A 21843-nucleotide genomic window follows, 5' to 3' on the forward strand; every position below is an offset into this window, starting at 1 on the left:
GCACAACAGCAACAAAAGAAATCAATAATTTAGCATGTGACCAAATGTATTAAGATCCTTAGGCAAGTCTCTATATCCTCACCGGCTGGGTTAGTACCCAGGCTCATTGCAGCTACATCATTCTGAATGGATTCTGGCCAACTATGAAGGTAATTAGAAGAAAAACACAAGAATATTGGCAGATGCTGCTGAAGCAGAAAAAAATGCATTGAAGCAGATTTGGGCCTTTAATCAAGTGAACAGAGTTCCATCAATAGACCTATTTGAATAATTCTGCTTTAGTCAGAAAACTGATCAGTAAAGGTAAGCACATCTTGGAATAATAAGTAAAAGAACAGTTTTCCACATATAAGAAATATATGAGGAAGGCTATTCATGGCATTCAATTCTGCTGTTTTCCTCAATTCACTCTCTTCAGAAAAAAAGAAAAATAAAATTGATTCCTAATTCCAATTATTACCTCTCTACTGGTAGAGGTAGGAAATTTAATTGTGAGAGAATAAAATAATTTAGCAGCCTGATGTATTTGAGTCCAAAAAGCAGTGTACAAAACCAAAAATGCCTGGACCAAATCAAACACAAGCTGAGTAGCCTTGCAGAACCACCTCATCTGAATGGTATAAGTTTGCACATCAGACAGAGAAGTATCTAAATACATCTCTCAAGAAAAGAGCACAATGAAGTACACGTTAAATGTCTCCAAGTACCTTGAGCTGGAAAACTGCACTGTTCAGCTATTTTTCTTTCAGAAGACTAAACTGTCTAGTTTCATTAAAGCATGCAAGTCTGTTTGGGACATGTTGTACTAAATTCTGCATCATGACACCTTTAGTGTTTACTTCCACTGCCTGTATGGATCACTACTTTCCTAAATCAACAGTGATTACTTGAAACACTTCAAGATTACACATAGTTTGAGTGAACAGCAATCTCACCAGATACAAAATTTTTTTATTAATGCCTTGTTTTTCACTAATAGTATAAGAAGATTAAAAAAAAAATCCTTGCATTTATATATGCAAGTTTAAAACAATGTTCTTAAAACAAAGCAAATTTCATATCCAGGCTAGTGCTGTAAGCTTAAGACTTTCCTCCTGAGAGTGACATGTAAATATCCGTGTTAGAGAACTTTCATACCCCACTCATTAATTAGATACTCTGAAACATCACCTAGGGTGAACGAGAGCATTATTAGTCTTACAAAAAACAGCAAATCGTATCTTCTGTGCTACCATTTGATGCTTCCTGTCCCTAGGTTCATACAGCCACAAAAAGTGCTCCTGAATCTGACTTACCCTGATCTTGGCTTTTTTTTTTTTTTTTTTTTTTTTTTTTTTTTTGCCAAGATACACCCTGATCATTTTCAGAACTAAATTCTCAGCTCAACTTACATGGAAATTAATCTGTCTTCCATTTCTGGTATAATTTAATTGGGACTCTGACATGATTCACTTCCCCTCCCATCTTTGATGGTAAGGATCACCAGCTTTCCTGATCACATAACATCCCTATGACGACAGACAGCAGGTGTTCACAGTGAAATAGCCATGCCAGACACAATGATGGAAAACAAAGCAAGATCATTTAATGCAATGGTTTGTAAGCTGTGGCCTCTGAAGATGTTAGGCTCTTCTTTGCATGCAGGGAAACAGAGTGAGACTCAAAGATATGAATGTTCATTCCATACATGAAGCTGAGAATAAGATTGATATGTCCTCAGTTCTATCAGCTGAGCTGTGCATTTCAGTTCTCATCCTGTCAACTATGTGACAATGATCTAAAGAAAAAAGGAAAAATATAGTCCCACCCCTCAACCCCAATTCAAAACCAACAAAAGCCATAAAAGACAGGAAACATCCAAATGAGTGATTTGAAGAAAAAAACAAACTAACAAGCAAAAAAAAAAAAAAAAAAAGATCCTCCCACTCTGAAAATCTGAAAATGCTTTCTCTTGGTAGAAAAGTGCACACAGACGAGTCTCAGGAGCTACAATTATCAGAAGTATGGCATAAGTAGAAAGCGTTCTCTTAGAGGTACTGCCCTTGAAAATTAGGTCAGTCTCCTCTGGATTGATCCAAGTGGAAGTTAAAGATCTCATAATTCTTTTCAAAAAGAGTAAGGGATAGCCCCTGGAGCTGGCCAACATTCCCTCTATAAATAACCTATGTCCTCATAGCTAAAGCAATGCATGAACTATTGCTAGGAGCACAACAGCTGCTACATTGAACTTCAGTCTCAGTGTACCAATAGTCAATTAATGCTTTTAATTTTTTTTGTTCTTGCATTTAAAAATACTCAGCTACACAGCCTTCTATGAGTAAATACACTTACACACACAAACACACTGCAGTCCTCTACACTTTTTCCAGGTTAATATATCCCACGCATTTATCTTCATGATTTCAGAACAGTTGTTAGGGGCAACATTGTAATTCCACATACACTTTCATATGTGGAAGATGATCCACATATGAAAGTGGCAAAGGATTATTTTTGAGCTCTACACACAATGACATGAGACTGTTAGTGATCTGAATGGACTTGTGGGTTGATCATTTGCAGCACTTGGTGTCTGTTGTTTAGAGTATGCATTTTGAAATGGATTAGAAAAGAGAATCAGAGCATGGCTGAAATAAAGTTCAAGATCCATGTTTGTATCATAATAAATCTGGAACGTTTAGATTTAGCATTTACTATGCTGCATTATAAATTACTCACTATTTATCTCAAAGAGAATAAATGAACTGTTCATCCGCCCACGAAGAGCAGACAAACTAATATGAAAATTATCTATGAACACAAACGTAACTGTTTGCAATGAGGGAAGTTCATTTCAGGTGAAAAGCAACTTGGATCTATATGGTGACAGAAAGACTAGTACTTCATGGACAAAGTGCTCACAAAGCTTAAGCAGAACATTTAAAATCACAGACTCAATTATAGAAAGCAAAGTTAGGAAAAAAAGAAATAAATTAAAATCTTATGGGTATGGTAACAAGTACTGTGAACAGAATATCTATTCTTAGCATCTTACAAGTTTACATTTGAAATGATTCTGTTCTTTGTTAACAAGACTTTAAATGAAGAAATGCAGATTTGTCTCTCCAACACAAAAGCTGCTGGCAAGTGTTACACTTCCAAAGGCGATTCTTTAAATCGTAAATTTGTTTTTACAGATGATAATCACTTGCTAAGACAAAAAAAATACTCAAGATTTTTGTGTTGTTGTTTTCAGTCTCCTAACAAATTCTCTGGTAGTCCAACACTTACAATAGGGAGATTCCAGCTTTCAGTGTTATTTTCAGACAATTTTCTGCTTTCTGACAGCTCCATAACATCAGTAAATTTATCAAGTGAGAATGTGGGCTGTGGCTATTCATCATTTCTCCCCTTGCATCTCCTCTGAAAACAGTGCTGTTCCAAGATGTGGCAATGGAGTTATCCAAAGATGAATTCATTCTTAAGTGCTTAAGAATTCATAAGCTTCTATCCACAGAAGAGCACATTAGCTCAAAAACAACATATTAAAAACGTGGGTCAGATATTATTAGGCATAATGAAGTAGCATTATACACCTGTAACCACATTAAAATATTCTACTAACGCTGAACTGCTTTCATACTGAGGGTAGTTGAGTTTTGCCTCCAAGCACAGGGCTGTCAAAGGAGGTTTACTTTTTGGAGGAGGGAAAATAATACAACATACTGTTCCTATGGCTGTGGTAATACTTAACATGATAATATTGCTTACTTTCTCCCAGTTCTAGAATATTACTTGAAGTCAATCACATCAAGATGATTATGAGAGTAGTTCTGAATTGTATGACCATTTTATAAATTTCTCCTCTAACATTTTTTCTTTATTTTGGAATTGGAATGTTATATTTCAGTGGATAATATGTGATTGCTTCCAGTAACAGTTTACATTAACATTTACATTTGTTATCTTATGTTCTATTACTGTTTGTGACCTAGTTCTGTTAGGCAAGCAAAGACTTTAAATCTGCCAATATAGGCTTCTCTCCCATTACAAAGTCTCAGTCTTACATTGCTAGGATATCTCACATCATCTTTTTATTTTTTTACACTATAAACAACTGTTTGACAAGAAGTTTATAACCTTCTATTGGGACCATCAGCTTAGCTATACATTGTCACAGACACTAGCTTAAAACCAACAAGCTTACATCTCCATCAACTCCTCAAAGAGAAGGAGGCAATATTTTGCAGGTACTGAAACAGCTCCTCACTGCTGAATACAAAATCAAAAAAGCTATGTACGCAGATCCATATGCAGACTAGGACCCTGCTTCCTTTCTCTTTTCCCCTAAAGTACTGTTGCAATAGAAAGGCTTTGCGGCCTGGCTTAGAACTGGTCTGACCAGGAGAGTAATTTCTAGTCTATTTCACACTGCAGAGTAAAAACACATCAGAGTCTGACTGCAGACAGAATGAAATAATTCACAATTGTACCTGCAAACCTGACATTCTGATGCATTGGAACTGATTATTTCCCCTTTGCATAAAAGGCAGACTCATGCTGTATTTTTAAATTGGGTCTACCTCCACTAGATGTGGAGGTTCTCTCAGCTACCTGCTAACGACAGCATCGTCTTTTAAACATGTAAGCATGGAAAAGTGGCCTCCTTTTTCATCTTAACCCTGTTTTATGGAAAGCCCTGGTATATACCTATTACAACTTTTCCCTCTTATTTCACTAAAACATAAGCAGAGATTAATGACGCTAATTGCTCAGTAGCTCTTGCAAGCCTTCTGACATATGCTAAATACTTACGGTAAAGCTTGCATTTCCCACACTGGCATGCTGCTAATCTAATCAGATAAGTGTCTTATTAAACACACAAGACGCTGCTCTTCCTATCATTTTCAAGCACATAATTATGAATTATGGGTCAGTCTTGAAAAAGTCTGATTTTTGTTGTTGTTGTTGTCCTTATTCAGAATTGTTGTTCGTGCATCCTGTGACTTCTGTCACACTGGAGTTCTGCTTCTATGCATAGAGAAATAAAAGGCACTCACCACTCCGTATGAGTACGTGTCACACGTCTCAGATACTGGGAGACTTTGAATAACTTCTGGGGCCATCCATGGAAAAGTACCCACTAACGACATGTGTGTTGTATGTGAATGGAACCTTGAGGCACCAAAATCACAGATCTGGCAAGGATAAACAGATAGTAGAGCATGAAACTCATTAACTAGTCATCAGATATCGAGTCACGCAGCAGGATCTCTCACATAATTAATATAATTGAAGTGTTCATACCTTTAACACGCCATCAGCAGCTATAACAACTACAAATGAAAAAACAACAGATTACAGGAATGCTATTAAAAACAAATGCAATACATTTTCACAGCAAAAATAAATTCACTTTATCAAGAAAAATGATCCAATCGGCACAAATATACATGATTGTCCTGGTTTCTTTGAGCATCTTTGAAGAACACCTGCTGAATCCATGCAAGCCTCTGAACAACTTCAAAACTTTTCAGGTCCTACTGTGCTCAAAGGTAGAAAGACGACTATAACTAAAATGTAGATAAGCTCCATTATCCCCAAGGTAGCAGTTAAGCTTAACAATTTAAAAAAAAAAAAAAAAAAAAAAAGGAAAAAAGGAGAGAAAAGTTAAAAAAAAATAAATTAATAGTACTATACAAATAGGGTTTTTTTGTGACTATTATCACTCTGCATGCATTATTAATATCTGTACTCCTCCTGTCCCACTACTAGTTCATGCTTCCTTTCAAATCAGTATTTCACAAGTTTCACTAATGATTGTCAACTGCCAGGTACAGTCTAAAACAGTGCAACTCTACACTGAGTAGTCACTGCACAAAAGCAGGCCATGATGGTGACAAGATGTTCAGATTAGAAATTACAGGCCTTATCCAGTCTATTATGTCCAGTGAATAACAGTCCTTCATGGCACTCAATATTTTCAAATAGAAAAACCAAGTGAGGACTGTGCAGGCAATGTCTGACAGCTGATAAGATGGACACTATCGTGGTCAGCCAGATACAACTTAAAAAAGAGCCTTCCACAGTGCACTAAATGATGCCAGGACAGTAACAGAGCCAACAGTGTCAGGATGTAGAGAAGTGACACTTGGAACAGGCTTTCCTTTGCCTCAGCAATGGCCAGTATAGCTTGATGACAGCCAAGGTGTTAGTTCTGCACATTCACAAAGCTCAGGTACAGACTTGATTGCAGCAATAACAACTAAAAGTAAATACAGAACGTTTTATTGTTTTTATTGCTACTTTACCGTTCCTGGACTTCAGATCTCTGTGGATTACTTTGACTGGAGCTTCCATGTGTAAGTAGTGCATGCCTACACAAAACAAGCAACAGTCTAGTTAGGCAGGCTGAAGGTAACCATTACTTATCAGCAGTGATGTTTTTTAGTTCCCATTTCTTGTCCCCAGTACAGGCTGGCAAACATACATGAAGGCCAGATGCAGGAGAACCAAAGGTCCCCATAACCTACTTTGAATAAAAAAAAAAACTAAGCTATGCTCAAAACACCTGTATGAGTATGCTAATGCTTTTTAACTTCATATTTCATTATTTTCTCCAATGTATTTTCTGCACAGGGAAGCTAAGATAAGAACGTAATGTTCATTAGTTTATACTATTTCCTGTATGGCCACAGAGAGCACAAAGGCTCTGCATTATTCTGTGAAGAATGTCAGCATGTTTGTGAGAACCAGCTTCCTTAAATATACCAATTCAAATAAAATGTAAGGATAATTATGCCTTATAATTACACTACATCAAAATCATCCTCTTGGGGCTTGGGAGCAAACCAGAGCTATAAAACAAGCTCATAGAAGGCATTTTCACTCCAGAAATGATTTTGGATTCAGAATAACAAAGAAACATATTGAAAAGAACAGTGAATGGTTTGTTTGTTGTTGCTTTTTGTGTTAATTACAGTTGTTTTCATTTGTTTTGCTTTTTCTTCTTTTGCCTTTTTTTTTTTTTTTTTGACAACTTGAAAAAAGAAGTTTAGGAAAGCTTTCCTGACTTAATAGGGAAAGTATCTCCACTTGCACATTTTGCTGCGTAAGATAAAAGACATCACTGGCCTGGTCTTGCTTACCTTTAGCTATGTCAGTTGCCCAGGTCATGATATGATCCATATCCATCTCTTCACTTTTGTTACTATTAATGTAATCAAACAGTGAGCCAGCAGAAGCATACTCTGTTACAAAAATAAAAAATAAAATAAATAAAATAAATGCACATGACATTTTAAAACACTACATCAAAACTAAAAACCTTAATGGAAACTCTGCCAGTTCCAAAAAGCAGCTCTTTGAAGCTTAATGACAAAGAATTCGGGTTCAGCAACTAACACTATTAGTAACATAATAGGAGAGTAATAGTCCATTCTGACTGTCCCAACACAGACATACCTGTTGCTGAGGGAAAAGAAATGTGAAATCATCTATAACGATAGGATTTAAAACGAAAAGGCATCAGAAAGCTCTGGTATAAAGAGAGCTCAGGCAAGGCAGTTCCAATTCCAGAATGAAGGGTTCTGGTGATTATTTTCTTTTTTAAGATTTATGAGGGTCATTTCTGTTCAGAGAGAGAACGTTGTAAAAATGGTAACGTGCCGCTGAGCAATTCTGTCCACTTGTGACTTTACAGACTGTATGCAAATAGAGGCATGCTTTCACTGCTTTACATTCCCTTAGCCCAGGACAAGTCAGCACAGCTAAGAAAGCAAGATGTTTTCTTACGCTCCTTGTTCAGCACCAACAGTTGTTTTTCTTAACTTTTTCCACCTACACCTACAGAAACCCACAGCAGGATCCTACAGGCAGAAGCAAAGGCTTTTTCTGCCCGTCAGTGTTTGCAAGTGTATCAGACAGAACACAATCTGACCTCCACAGCTCACAGGGCTATAAACTGGAATACCAAGCTCATTACACTTAGACTTGTTTAATGGGAAACTGGAAACAACTGAAATCCCCACAGCTCTATTTTCATATAACTTGAAATTCTTCCATATTTAAACAGTGAATTTGCCTCTCCCAATCACAACAGCAGTTAAGAGATGAGAGACTGGTGGTAGCAGATCTTTACTACTGTTTCCTAAGAGGACAGTCATCAGTGGTGAGAAGTATTGCCTTTAAATTATGCCCCATAACAAAAGAAAAAGACAATTACTTTATTTTTTATAAAGTAAAATCAGTATTAAATATATGATATTCTGTTAAGAAAAAAGGGTTTGCAAGTAGAAGACGACAAAATTTTATTTTTCTACCTCTTCAGAGAAGATCAAATCACTTATTAATTAAAAAAAAAGAAAAGAAAAGAAAAAACACAGGAAGGAAGGAAGGAACTACAGGTCTAACTTTGAAGTTAGGGGCAAATTTGAAGTGGGGCAAATTTCCATGAGCAGCAGGACATGAAGCAAGCCAGCTGGTTTACAATTGAAATGCCTCATATCTGCCATTTCAAAGCAGCAACAAAATCATTCTCCTCTCAGACTACATAAAATATATCTAAATTGTTGTTCATAATAATATTAATCAAAGAACAATACATCATAGGCTAAATGCATAAAAAGTAAACATTGCTCCTCATCAATGAAATAAAAACCACTGGGAGAGTACTCTGTGGGTCGAGACAGAATCTGCAGCCTAGAATATGGTACATCATATGAGAAGATTCTGTTGCTAAATGAAAGGAATGACAGAATAAATACAAAGTCCCTTGAAAGTAAACGCTCTAGTTGCAAGTTAGTTTTGGTTCATTGCTGCAGGACCTCCTGCTGCAAGGAGGCTCTGCAGGAGACAGACATGTTGCTTCTGATGTCACTGAAAGAGGACTAAGATGCTGACCTGCACATTTCCTCAATTAAAACATCAGCTTTTTTTACCCATGAAGTCATCATGTGTCTTATAAATGGATTCTTCAGGAATAGTCTGTGTGCATGCTTTGCATGCCTTTACAATGCATAATTCGATCCACCAGAGTCAGGGATAACTGAGATCCCCAAGCCCTTTGCTGCTCTGTATGAACACAGGCAAGCAATCTTCAAGCGACATAGCTTGATTCTTCAGTATTTCTCCTAGTCTATATTGTGCCACAGGATTCTACCATGAAATTATAGATTTGGAAATTACACTATCATGGTAATTTCTTTCAGTGATAGAAAAGAGGTATTTGCTTTAGAAAGTAATGTTGTGAATGCAAAATTGGACTCACTCTACCACTGACTGGGATACATCGTACGCATCTGCACAGATGGGACACATTTGCACTAAAAATCTTTTGGGAGTAGGCAGCAGTGATCAAAACCCAGACCTGAAAGCTACACACTGAGACTGCTGTTTGCAGTCTGCAACATCTAAAACAATGTGATTCACATTAGTGGCTCAATGGGCTCAACAACCAGTTGTAACACTGATACAAGAGCTGCTCCAAAAATGTTTTAACTATCTTGGCCCTCAACGTCAGAGGCAGATGTTGGTGGTAGAGGTTGAACTTTCCTGCCAATATTCCATTATGTTGTGTTGCCATGTGGCAGATGGCAGCAGAGGAGCAATTGGACAAAATGGCCTTTGACATGGAAGTACGGAGTATGGAGCAATGGTTTGTTAACAAATTCCTCTATGTGGAAAAAACAGCACCCACTGACATTCACAGACGCTTGCTGAACTTTTACAGAGATGAAATGGTGGATGTGAGCACAGTGAGTAATACATTTCAGCAGTAGTGGCAGAGAAGGTATGTTCCTGACAGTCACACAGATTTTTCAAGCGTAGCATACAGGCTCTTGTTCGTGGCAGGCAAAAATGCATAGCTAGCAGTGATGACCGTATTGAAAAATAGTGTTTTGTATTTTAGAATTTACTCTATCAATTAGTGCTATTGTGCTCTTTCTATCTGTTGTAGTGGTTTCCACGGAAATAAATAGGAGGAATTACTTTTGGAGTGACCTACATGTTTTGACTGCAGATGTAGCTTTTCTCATTTGGACAGAGCAGTCCCAGACAACTCTCTGACAACCTCACACAAGATGTTATGTACAGCCAATACTCAGTACATGCTTGGCTGAATGCCCTCATCTCCATCATTCTGAAGAATCATTAGGTTCTTGGGATTTTTTTCTCATTTGGGTTTTTCCCTGGCAAGACATGGATCTCCGAATAAACCACAGGATTAAGACTGCTGCACTGAAAACTACCTAGAAGATCAAGGAGTAAAAACCTCTCTCAAAGATATGTCAAGCACAATTAGCTTGAAAACAACTTGAGAAATCAAGCCTTACTTCCCTTTCAGCCTGAGGAACTCAAGTCCGGAAGTTGCAGGGAGAAGCCAATGCAGTTTAAAATCAGAATGCTTTTTTTTTTTTTTTTTTCTCTTTAACCAGGATAGATTCAGAGCTCTTCCAGTAACAAAGAGGTAGGACTACAGAATAGTCTCCTTCACACAGATGGTCCCTATTCCCAATGACATAATGAACTATTTCAGCTGTCCAGTGATCAGCAAGCATGTCAAATGACCTTCTCCAAACACTGACCTTCTGTGAGAGCAACTGAGGATTTTCTGATCCAGACATCATTCTGGATGATCTGGTGATCACACATTTGCTTTGTTAGTCTGATCTCTAGTTCACACTTATTACCTTTGCATTAGAAATTACAGCTATATTACTTGACTTATTAAGATTTTTATTACATAAAGAAGGTATTTAATTTCCTGTCTGATATGATATCAGCAGTCTAACCTCTGTGCATTATAGACTAAGATCATCCTTCATGCATCTCTAGAGTACTGGTGGGATTGTTTTCAAAACTGTGACATCCAATAGGCCAGTGAAGCAGTTGTGCATCTCAGAAGTGCTACCACAGGATTATGCTGCCATCTATGGTATTAACATAAGGTCTAAGAGACAAGTAGAAGTAAGTAAATTTCCACAGGTTTTGTGCACCACTGGAGGGATTTCTATAGCTGATCAGAAGCTGTGTTTTTTCCAGCACACAATCTGGGGTGGATCCTCTCCAGCAGATGCCCCTGGAGACAGCTTACACCATAATGAAACCCTTGGCTTAGGGCAGCATTTGCGAAGGCTGACAAGCAGAAGATATTGCCTACAGTTTGGAGATACCTACACACATAAAAAACAGGTTCTGGATATCTTCATATATGCCCAGCAGGTGACAGATTACAGCTATACCCACTTTGTTATCTTTGTGGTAGAGGGTGCCTTGTTCTGGCAGTTGCATCTACTCTGCATCTGATGCCTTCCAATAAACAGAACCGTAGCGCCAAATGCTGTTTCTTCTTTCGAGGCCAGCAAAGTACTGAAATTGGGCGTACTCATAAGACCAGAATTTTACAATCATAATGAAAATCAAACAAGAATCCTTACCTGTAACTATGCCATAATTTGGAGGTTCAATGACAGCTCCATAGAACTGAATGATGTTTTTGTGACTGAGCACACTGAGTATTTCTGCCTGTTGAAACAAAAAAGGCAGACAATTAAGAATGGTGTCTTTACTGTAGTATTTTAGACTCCAGTGGAAATACACAAATATTTAACATATATACATACACACATACATACACACGTCTAGGAAAGACTACCCACAAATGACTGGTACTCAGAAACCTCCTGTGTGAGTTCGGTAGATGAATGCTTAGCACGTTCAGAAAAAAAGATCATACTGCTCCTTCATGATCAAGGCACAGATGTAGATGCTAGGTCCCTGTAAAAATCTGAAGGCCCTAGAAAATGCAGTTCAAAGACAGATCTGCAATATTTGTCAGGGCTGTAGAAGAACCCAAAAATTGTGTTTGTGTATAGAGCATTGTGAGATCAGTGAGCCCAGAGCTCCAGGCAGTTGAGAGCATACTGTGCACCATACAGCTCAATCTGATGTTTACTGGAGACATGGAGTTTGCTGTGCATGCATTGCAGGTCTAATCAGACATGCACAGCAAGCATGCTTGAGACTGCCAAATAGCCAGCAGTGCAGTTGAAACTGTTTTTCAGGGCAGACTCTGATGATTAGAAGATGTTTAGAAATTCTGGATAAATATACAGACTCTTTGAATTCCACTTGAAAAAATATTTTTAGGTATGATAAAGACTGAAGGAGACTGAAAATATATCCGCAGCAATTAAATCACACAGTCCACCTAGCTTTTTGAGGGGAAAATAACAGATATTACCTTTGAGATATCACAGTAGTTTTGCTTTCATAGTATATTAAAATAAACACTCAAAAGATTTTACAAACAAATTTTTAAACAAAAGTATGTATTGTACAAATACAGATTATCACAGAATCACCAAAGTTGGAGCATTGCTTACAGACTAATAGGTCGAGAGTATGCTAACTTCATACCAGTCCCGCATTTAAGAAGGAAAACTTTACTGTCAGTGACTCTGTTGTTTAAAGTTGCTGTTTAAAGCCTTTTCTGAGTAACTTCAACCGTTTTGAATTCATACCTCCAGCTAATGCATGAACATTTATGCACACTCATTTAAATCTCAAACTATAGCTTTGAACTTGGGTTGCACCAGCTCTTCTGCAAGCTAGTGAAATGGTGCTACTATGAAGCGAAAGATCTCTCACAGTATCAGAGAAGTCGTTTTCAAAACAGATGGTGTTTTCAGCAAATCATACTGTAGTAGGCCATAGGACACAATTCATCCACAAGGCAACCAAAGAACAGAACTGGCAGCTGTCTAAGCAAATGTGGGAAGCCTCACCTGCAGATGAACACTCCCACAGGCAGTGGCAGGATGTGACGGAGGATTTGTAGGGCTAGCCAGGGCTCTGGCAGCAGCTCCGCTCTCCAAGCTGCCTCCCACAAGCCTTCCTGGACAGCTGACCTTTGCAGCAGTGGCAATGCCTATTTTACCAGCTGCGCCCTCCAGTCTCTTTGGTAGCATCCTCTGGAATGGAGATGACTGTCTACTCATTCAAAACTCCATCTCCACATGCTAGAAGACCCAAGGCCTCTGTGCTTCAAAAACTTTTGTATTATGCTTAAATTTACTTCAGGAAATACTAACTTGGGGAATGTCCTCTAATTCCTACCAGCATTCCCACTAGATAACCAGGAGACCCAGTACTCCTTGACTATCTACCTGAATACTGCTATAAATAAGACAGGCACACCAGGCCCCAGTCACCCTTGAGCAAGCCATTTAGGCTGTATTTTCTTGAATACAGTTTTAATCTATTCTTTGCTATCTTCTTGTATAGTACATAAAATCCATTAATTCAATACACTCTGCACACCACCTGCTACCAAAATAGCTGTTAGAAAATTAAATGACTGGCCCCACACGTAATATTCCTACAGCATTATGCATTTAGAAGCAGCACCAGACAAATCTTTTGGAGAAGGATGGCATTGCCACACAACGAAAAAATGCAAGGAGGTACCAGACCCCATGGGCACAGATTGCCTGCTGATGGGCTGATGGGCCTCCAAAAGCCTCACTGGAGCCACAGGACAATAGGAGGGACTGCACTGCTCTTATTACTTAAAGATTCAGAAAGAACTATTTTTAAAGATTATTTTATTTACAGTGTATTGCACACTAAGGTCACATTCTAGGAGTTTGAAGAAATGCTGTGTCGACTGCAGCTATTATAATCATATTAAAAATGATGTCCAGATTCTAAACTGGGATTTAACAGATGCCAAAGCAAGCTTCCTTCTAAGTATGAGGAAAAGCACCTACTAATTGCACACAGATATCTCAAATTAAGAATCATAGGACGAAAAATTGCCAACTCTTCCTGAGGACCATTACTTTTAAAATAGATCCTTTCTAAACACTTTTAATCATTCTATGCTATTCCTTTCATGTCCTGTTCTTTTCAGTTGCTGTAGATGAGCTGTGAAATATATTAGGCAATTTAAGGACGCCTTCTCCTTGCAGTGAGAACCAGATGCAAGTCAATCCACATCTTTGAAGCTTTTGTACTTTTTGAGAAGAAGGTACCATATTTCAATGAAAGACTGTAACCTTCACATAGCAAATTACAAAGTACTGGTTAAAGACTGGTGTTTCAAAGGCACTTAGAAGAATATCTGGAATTACCTTTAAGCATTGGACTCATACTTAAATCCTAAATGCCTAGATGTTTGGAATAAAATCCTGCCAAGCATATATCTTTCCAGAAGCCATTTAAGAATGCAGCTCTCGCTGGCTTGGATATCACATGCTCACTTCCTTTGGTAAAGCTATCTATCTTATACAATCTAAGTGAGCAACAAATTCCTCCCTAAAGCCACTCTGATGACGAGTAGCAAATTTTTAGTTACTTCATTATATTACTTTTTGGTTGTGAAAGAATTTAATTTCTTTAAATGCTGGATTGAAATAGAACTACAGAAGGCTCAGCTGAAAGAAAAGTAGAATCTAAATATGCCAATGCATACTTCTCAGATTTCTTCAAGCATACATGGAGCTGAATATTGTTCTTAGTCTCATGATAAACTTAGTCACAATTTGGTACTGATCAACAAACCATGCTAAAACTACCTGCCTTGTATTTACACCACAAGTACAGGTAAAAATTATATGCCTCTCCTGCGTGCTGCTGACAGACTTCCCTTAAGACAAACTTGATGTCATTTCTCAAAGGCAGAGGTATTCAAGGGTCTAAACAAACCTAATCCACTATTTATAAAATTCAACCACTATCAAGAAACTCAAGGTCAGAACAAAAGACATTAAAAACATTCTAACTGAATACTCACTTACTAGCTCTTGTAGTATTACTGTAAATCAAACCCACCAGATATTCACAGAAACCTACAGTATAAGTAGGAATTAAGATAAACTCTAAGTGTACAAAATGATTGTGTCCTATGAACCAGTCTGGGTTATGCACTGTAGTGCTTAACGGATAATTTATTTTTATACTTGTTAAATCTCTGCTTATTGACGTACGTGGAAGTGTCAATTACCTCATCTACGGCTGACATGCCACTACAGCTGCCTCAGGACCTGCTAGTACTGCTCTCACGTTTTTAGTACAAATAGCTATGCAGAAATACTTGCAACTGCAATGTTTTCTGCAGGTAAAACTACAGTGCTGACAAGGGCTGAAGAAGCAGCACACAGCTCAGCTCTGACAACATCTCCAAGGTCATACTGACTGCAGGTGCAGGCAATGGCCATCCAGTGCTGATTTGGCACTATCCCGGAATGCAGAAAAGGCCTTATCGTCAGATCTTTAATTGCAGCCACGTGTGAGAGGATGCAGACCAAGGCACTCTGCATACAGCTGTGTTGTTGCCTGCAGCTCCTTGCACCAGCTGCTCTCGTCAGAGTTCCTGGTCCTGATTCAGCTGAAGTTAGCAAAGACCAAACTTCTCTCTCTGCTGGAGTTACTCTGCTCTGAAAGTAGGCTACGAAATTGTTTAACTCACACTTTTAGTCAAGACAATTGATTGAAAGCTTGGGCAAGGAACCTATTCCAGCAGCGCAGCTTGATCTGCAAAACAACATCTGTCAACAGTGTTTTCTCAGCATCAAAAGACTTTTTTTGTTCAAGTTTGGACAAACTGGTCCCACAGCAAATTAATCGCTGTTTCTGCTGGGTACCTGTGGAGTGGCTGGCTGGAGAGGACTAAGTACTGCATGCCTTCTACCCTGGTCCAAGCACTGTGGTTTAGGATCAACATGAGAAATAAATGCGAGACCATCAGGGTAGCCAGCCGCCAACCAGCTCTGCTGCTAATAAATCAGTTAATTGCACAGTAAGAGGCACCATCATTCTCTGCAAAATTACAGGGTTAGAAATGGTTAGCCACTCAAGGAATCTGATTAATACAACAATCCTTAAGAGCCTTCTAATATTTATTATTACATTGAGCAATAGTTTGGTTATTTACTTTTCCAAATAAATGTTTGTCACATTTATTAAGAAGGTATTTAGACACACTTAGGGCAGCTCTGAAAACATCTTTTAAGTCTTTAGCAGTTTAAAGGCTTTGACCTCTGTCATGTTCTTGGGAGATTTACAACACAGCTACTCTCATGTCTTTACAGTCTAATAAAAGGGCATCTGGAAGAGCTGATGCTTCATTAAAATTGTTCTATTTACTGACAATCAAATTTTAAAAAAAGAATGCTAACACAAATTAATCTTGAACATTTATTTACAGATCTCTGATGAAAAACACATTCAGTCAGTGCACATTAGAATTGCAACTTCCCTGTACCTCAGGAATGCATTTCTGCAAAATGACTGATGTATACAGTACATGAAGCTGTTCCTTACAAGACTGTTTACCTCTTGGCTGGAAGAGGATCCTTTCTTTCATCCTCTGTGAAAGCTTTCGTTTTCGTAAGCAAGGTGAAAACAAAGCATTGCTCAGTCCTTTGTTAAAAAACAGTTGACAATGAGAGAGTAAATCAACTCAAAAGTTATTGGAATGATGGAGAAGGAGTGCTCATGACACTCATTCCTCTAGATAAAGGAACCCAAATTTGTTTTAGGTGCACAATACTAAGACAATCAGCATCAAATGCTACAGTTCAAATACAAAACACAAATGAAACGTGCATCTTAGAATCCTACAGGCTTCCAATTTCTTTTATGCAATGCTGACAAATCATCCAGCCAAAAAAAGAATACTTTTCCACACAACGTTTAAGTTTTACATGCTTTGACACATACATTATACAATCACATGGGAATACTTTTGCCAGGAGCCAGATAATAATTTTTATTACCTCATTCTTTCTGTTCTTTCTAAAAAGCTAAACTTAATACAAATCTTAATGAGCAGGATACATGAACAGTTTATGTAACTTAGCTCTTTTGGATAATTACCATGCCACAGTCTTGGACAGTTATCTATTAGTGGAAACAAATTTTCAAGTCAAAATAAGCAATTAATAAGGGAATACCTAAAGAATTTCAGAAATACTACATTCTTAAAAAGAATCATACAGTAGGGATATTATGCAATTACTACAGTTTTGAACACTAAATAGAAAATCCAAGTAGATACAAGCTAAACATTTATGAATTTGCCTACAGTTTAGACTGTTTCTTCAAAAACTTTTCTAAGAAACAAATATGAAAGTTTTGCACTTTAGGACCCCCCCCAAGAAGGATGTTCTTAATAAGCAAAGCACACTGATAATCCCATTAAGAGAAATTTTGTTAGATCTATTAAACTGTCACTGATAACAAGAAAGCAAGAGGAAAATCACATCAACATGGCAGAGCCAAAGAATCCTCAGTGAGATCTTCTAAGTGCAAATAAAAGTTATCACTTGTTCTGATGAGTGTGGGCACCCTCCCAACTGAACTGAGTTATCCCCTATTTCGAAAAGCACTCGCATTACTTAAAGCAATTCTTGTGTATTACAGTTGTGTGAGGCTGGGGTTCTTTTCATGTCCATTTGTAGGATCACTTATCCCAGTTAAAAAGCTATTTCCTATAGCTTATTAACAAGAAGTTTAAATTCTATCAGCATTTGTTCTTAGAAGAAAGTCATATATGCAGTGCTACTGGAATATTCTTTTGTAAATCTTAGGAAAAAAAAAAAAAAAGGATAAAATTATGTTCTCGCAGTGATACCACCAGCAATGTTATCAACAGCAGAATTACATTATCCTAAGTACATCTATTATGACATACAAAACACATATTTAAAAGCATTTTGACTGAGCAAGTGTTTGAAAGCATCAAATCTGCATCCAAAATCATGTCCTACACTGTTACAAGTCCCAGAAACTAGAAGTAGAAATATAAAGGAAAGTAATACTCATCTTATAGTAAATCTGTTTTATCATCACACCATTTTTATTTTTTTTATTTTTTTATTTTTTTTTTTTTTAATTTTTTTTTAAATGGAGTGGCAGGAACGGACACTTAATTTAATATAGCTTGCCCTGACTTTGAGGTTGCAGCCTCAGAGGGGGAAAAAAAGAAAAAGCACATTACCAAGATACCACAAATCTGTTAAACTATCATAGCATAATGCACTGAAATGATATGGACATAAATTTATATGCGATATTACAGGCTCACACAATCTTATGTAATTTATTTTAAAACATCCTACCGTGTATTAGAAAATGCATACGAGCCTCTCAAAAAGAAAACTGAGTTTTATAGTCTCCTGTAACTTTTTACACAAACCTTTGCAGTTTATTTGCATTAAATTTGGCAGTTTCAAGGATAATTTGAATATTACAACATCAGAAGTACTACCGAGTGAATTTGGAACACGTCCTTCAAACTACAGTAAAATAAAGGTTTGCTCAGTGTATGGAAAGTAGGTTGAGCCCTCCCAAAATCACAGGGAGATCTTTTTCCTAGCAACGTGGCAGCAGACCCTCTGCTTTATGCAGTACAAGGGACTCTGATGAAGCTAACCGGCTTGGTGCTGCCACTGCCATACAGCAGCCAACTACAGCACGCTCGCAGAGCCCATCCAGCAGTCACCAAGCAATCACAGAATCACACTGTTAGTCTTCTTTGTGACAAGGGTTAAAAACTTGCTATCAGTCAGAGAAGAGACAAAAGCTGCAGCATTTAAGATAAAATTAAGCAAGTGAACTGTCTGCAGGATATCCTTACAAAAGGCTTAATAAGCTTGAAAACTGCATTCTGAGGTACAGCTACACTGCAATTTATAAAAATAGCGCAGAGATCATGAGCAAACAACTAATTTCCACACAGATTTCAACTAAAAATTTGTTATACCCAGACACAACCCACAGGAACAGCACACAGCTTGAGTAGCATCAGCATTCAATACTATTAAAGCACCTGATAAAGACCTGCCAGGAGCAGGAGTAGTTTTCACAGTAATTCACAGTCCCTAGAACCTTCATAAACAGTGCATCCGTAGTGGTCTAGGAGTTTAGAAATGAGTATAAATATTTCATTCAGGCCAATTTACAGTAAGAAGCTGTCTCCAACTGCAACACAACACCAGCAATTGAGTAGAAGCAATCAATTAGGGGACTCAATGGCACCTCTGAAATACCTGAGCTCCCACAGACCACTTGCTTTTCAGTAGTTGTCACTTCTCTTCCCAATGTCAGAAAGTTTTGGCATTTACTCTCAAGCACTCTGAACATAAGCCTGCAACAAACCCCATAACATTTCTAAAATACTAAGGAATAACGAAATATGAAAACTTTCTGGCCTCCTGCTCACTTCATCTCAATTCTCATTCCTCAGCCAAAAATATCATGGTTATCATGGCTAATATGCAACATAAGCTTTTCAGACTCAACAAATGGAAAAATATCAGTGGAAATTATTTACAAGATCAAAGTCACTACAAATCTCATACGGGCCTTGTGGAAAAATGTTCTGGTACAACAGTGATGGGCAAAACCAAGCCCCTCTCAAGGAAATTCTGGCAGTGCTTAGAAGCATCAGAAGAGAAGATAGTATCAAAGAGATGTCTGGATAAAGTCCATATTTATCTAACTAGAGCACTGATTTTCAGCTTGAGATTACAGAGTATTAGTAAGGGATCTGGATGAGGCAGTTTAAAAGAGCAAGACTGATCTCTATACAGCATCTGCTGTACAGCTAGCACTAGGACTCCAACAAAGATTGCAGCAGCTCTAGTCATGGATCCTGCTCAACTCTTCTGAACCAGTTGTATTTACATTCAAGTATTTTCTCAAACACAATTTCAAAAATTGTAATTTGACTAAGAAAAACAATATCAAGCTCTTCATAAGCACTCACTTTACTCCTCCTATCTTAGAGTTATTTAAGGCCAACCTACTGTAGTTGGATAGCAGCAGTGCTTAGACTCACTGAATCATAAAGGTTGGAAAAGACTTGTAAGATAATCTAAGTCCAATCATCCCCCTAGCACCAACACTGCCTGCTAAACCGTATTCCTAAGTACTACATCTGTCCTTTTCTTAAACACCTCCAGGGATGACGACTCCACTGCCTCCTTGGGCAGCCTCTTCCAATACCTCGCCAGTCTTTCTGAGAATAAATTCTTCATAATCCAGTCAGAACCATTGCCTCCCTGATGTAACTTAAGGCCATTCCTTCTTGTCCTAACACTGTTACCCGGGAGAAGAAGCAGATGCTCACCTCACCACAGCCTCCTTTAAGGGAGTTGTAGAGAGTGATAAGGTCTCCCCTGAGCCTCCTCCAGATTAAACAATCCCAGCTTTCTGGAACCCCAGTGACTGTTAAAATTCCAGACAAGTTTCCCCAAACAGGACAGGCTGAGCTGACAATAATGAGAACAGAAAATATATGATACTTCCCCATTATGTTTTAACAGTAATTGCTGGGGAGCCATGTGAGGTTTTGCTTTCCAAATGGGCTGAGAGCTATGTAGAAAGCACCCCCTCAGTTATCACTCAAAAACTATATCCCCTCGGAGACTACAGAAAACCAAAGAATCACAAACCTCACCCAGGGAACACCTATTTTGAAGACACAAAACTTCCAGCACAGAAATTCTAGCAGTGACCAGCTGACACAAAATGAAAAAGAGAAAATAGTCTCCAGTTACAGACAAAGCGTTAGAGGCTCCTTCACAGACAAGATGCATTGCCCATGACACATTTACTTATGTCACAGCACAAGTTTGCAGTATCTCAAGAGAACAAGCCTCCATTATAATCTGAATCTCTGACTGCTGTACATTCCTTTAATGCACTATTGGGATAACACACATCAGCAGTTTTATCTGCAACTGTAAAAATTTCTCATATATAAAAGTCTTCCCTGCGACTGCTTCCAGTTTTGGCTTTATCACAGAAGAACAACAAATCAACTTTCCTCCCAAGCTCAGAGGAAAAAACAGTTTCTGTGACTTCCCAAGTGTTTTTCCTCTACTTAAGCAGTAAGCATCCCACCTCAGGCTACAGACAGATCTATCTCCCTTTCACCCTGCTTAGATTAACAACAGCCTCTGGGGGAACACAACACCAAACTCCACAAAAATATCACTCATTCCTTCTCAAGTGAGCATCACTGCCCTTCAGTCAGTGCCTTCCCAGCAAGCAACAGCCAGAGCCACAGCCCTCTCTGCAGCTCTCCAGCTATGCCTGCACCCAGACCATGATGACTACAGACACCACTCCCACAAAACGAAGGCTTCAGGAAAAAATCTTCAACTGCTTTCCACAAAAGTCACTCTTCTTTATATGAGATTGAAAATTTGAAAATTACATTTTACTTAGAAACTTGGCTCAAATGCTACTCCTAGGTAGTGATGGACAAAAAAAAAAAAAAAAAAAAGGTGCCAAGACAAAAATCCTGAAATCTGAAGTTCTCACCATTATGTAGATTCATTTTTATTTTACTTCATGCTGCCTTCATGAAACTTCAATCTTTTAGCCATTAAGGCTAAAAATATTCAAACAGAACAATGTCCGAAATAAACACTGTAAGGAAAAACTTGCAATATTTATAAATCAGGCTTAATATCATAAAAACACATTTTTTACAACACTGCTGTACTTTATACTTCTCATGTAGGTTCAGTTTTTCCCTTCATTCTCTTTGATACATTCCTTATCCTATCTAGACTTCTTCATAGCCACCTACTTATAAAGACATGTCATTAAGAACCATTCCATTTCTATTCTTTGTTATACAAAATTTGTTTTCAATAAATAAACCTTTATTTCTTGTTTGTTTGTTTTTTTTTAATTTGCATTTCTATCTTACTACAAGTTTCAAAATAGTTTTAAAAGATGTAACCTGAATACCAATATCTTTGAACTCTGCAGAAACTGAAAATCTGGAAGATTCTACCCAGAAGAGTGACAATTACTATTTACAGAGGGATCCTGTATCCTGTG

The 21843-nt window shown here is 37.9% G+C and overlaps 1 protein-coding gene across 4 annotated transcripts in view; it reads right to left on the minus strand.

The window, feature by feature from the left end:
* The window catches only part of MAP3K20 (mitogen-activated protein kinase kinase kinase 20), an 85825-nt gene that overhangs the window by 45958 nt on the left and 18024 nt on the right, over nt 1-21843 (minus strand). For all 4 annotated transcript variants that reach the window (XM_085228915.1, XM_085228917.1, XM_085228919.1 and 1 more), the window contains exons 3-7: nt 11418-11505; nt 7128-7229; nt 6291-6356; nt 5287-5315; nt 5040-5177 (exon numbers count right to left, since the gene is read on the minus strand). In XM_085228915.1, coding sequence (XP_085085041.1) covers nt 5040-5177; nt 5287-5315; nt 6291-6356; nt 7128-7229; nt 11418-11505 — 423 coding nt within the window. The remainder of the gene's footprint in view (nt 1-5039; nt 5178-5286; nt 5316-6290; nt 6357-7127; nt 7230-11417; nt 11506-21843) is intronic.

Source organism: Meleagris gallopavo, chromosome 7 (assembly GCF_905368555.1).
Source record: "Meleagris gallopavo chromosome 7, MGAL_WU_HG_1.1, whole genome shotgun sequence".
NCBI lineage: Eukaryota > Metazoa > Chordata > Aves > Galliformes > Phasianidae > Meleagris > Meleagris gallopavo.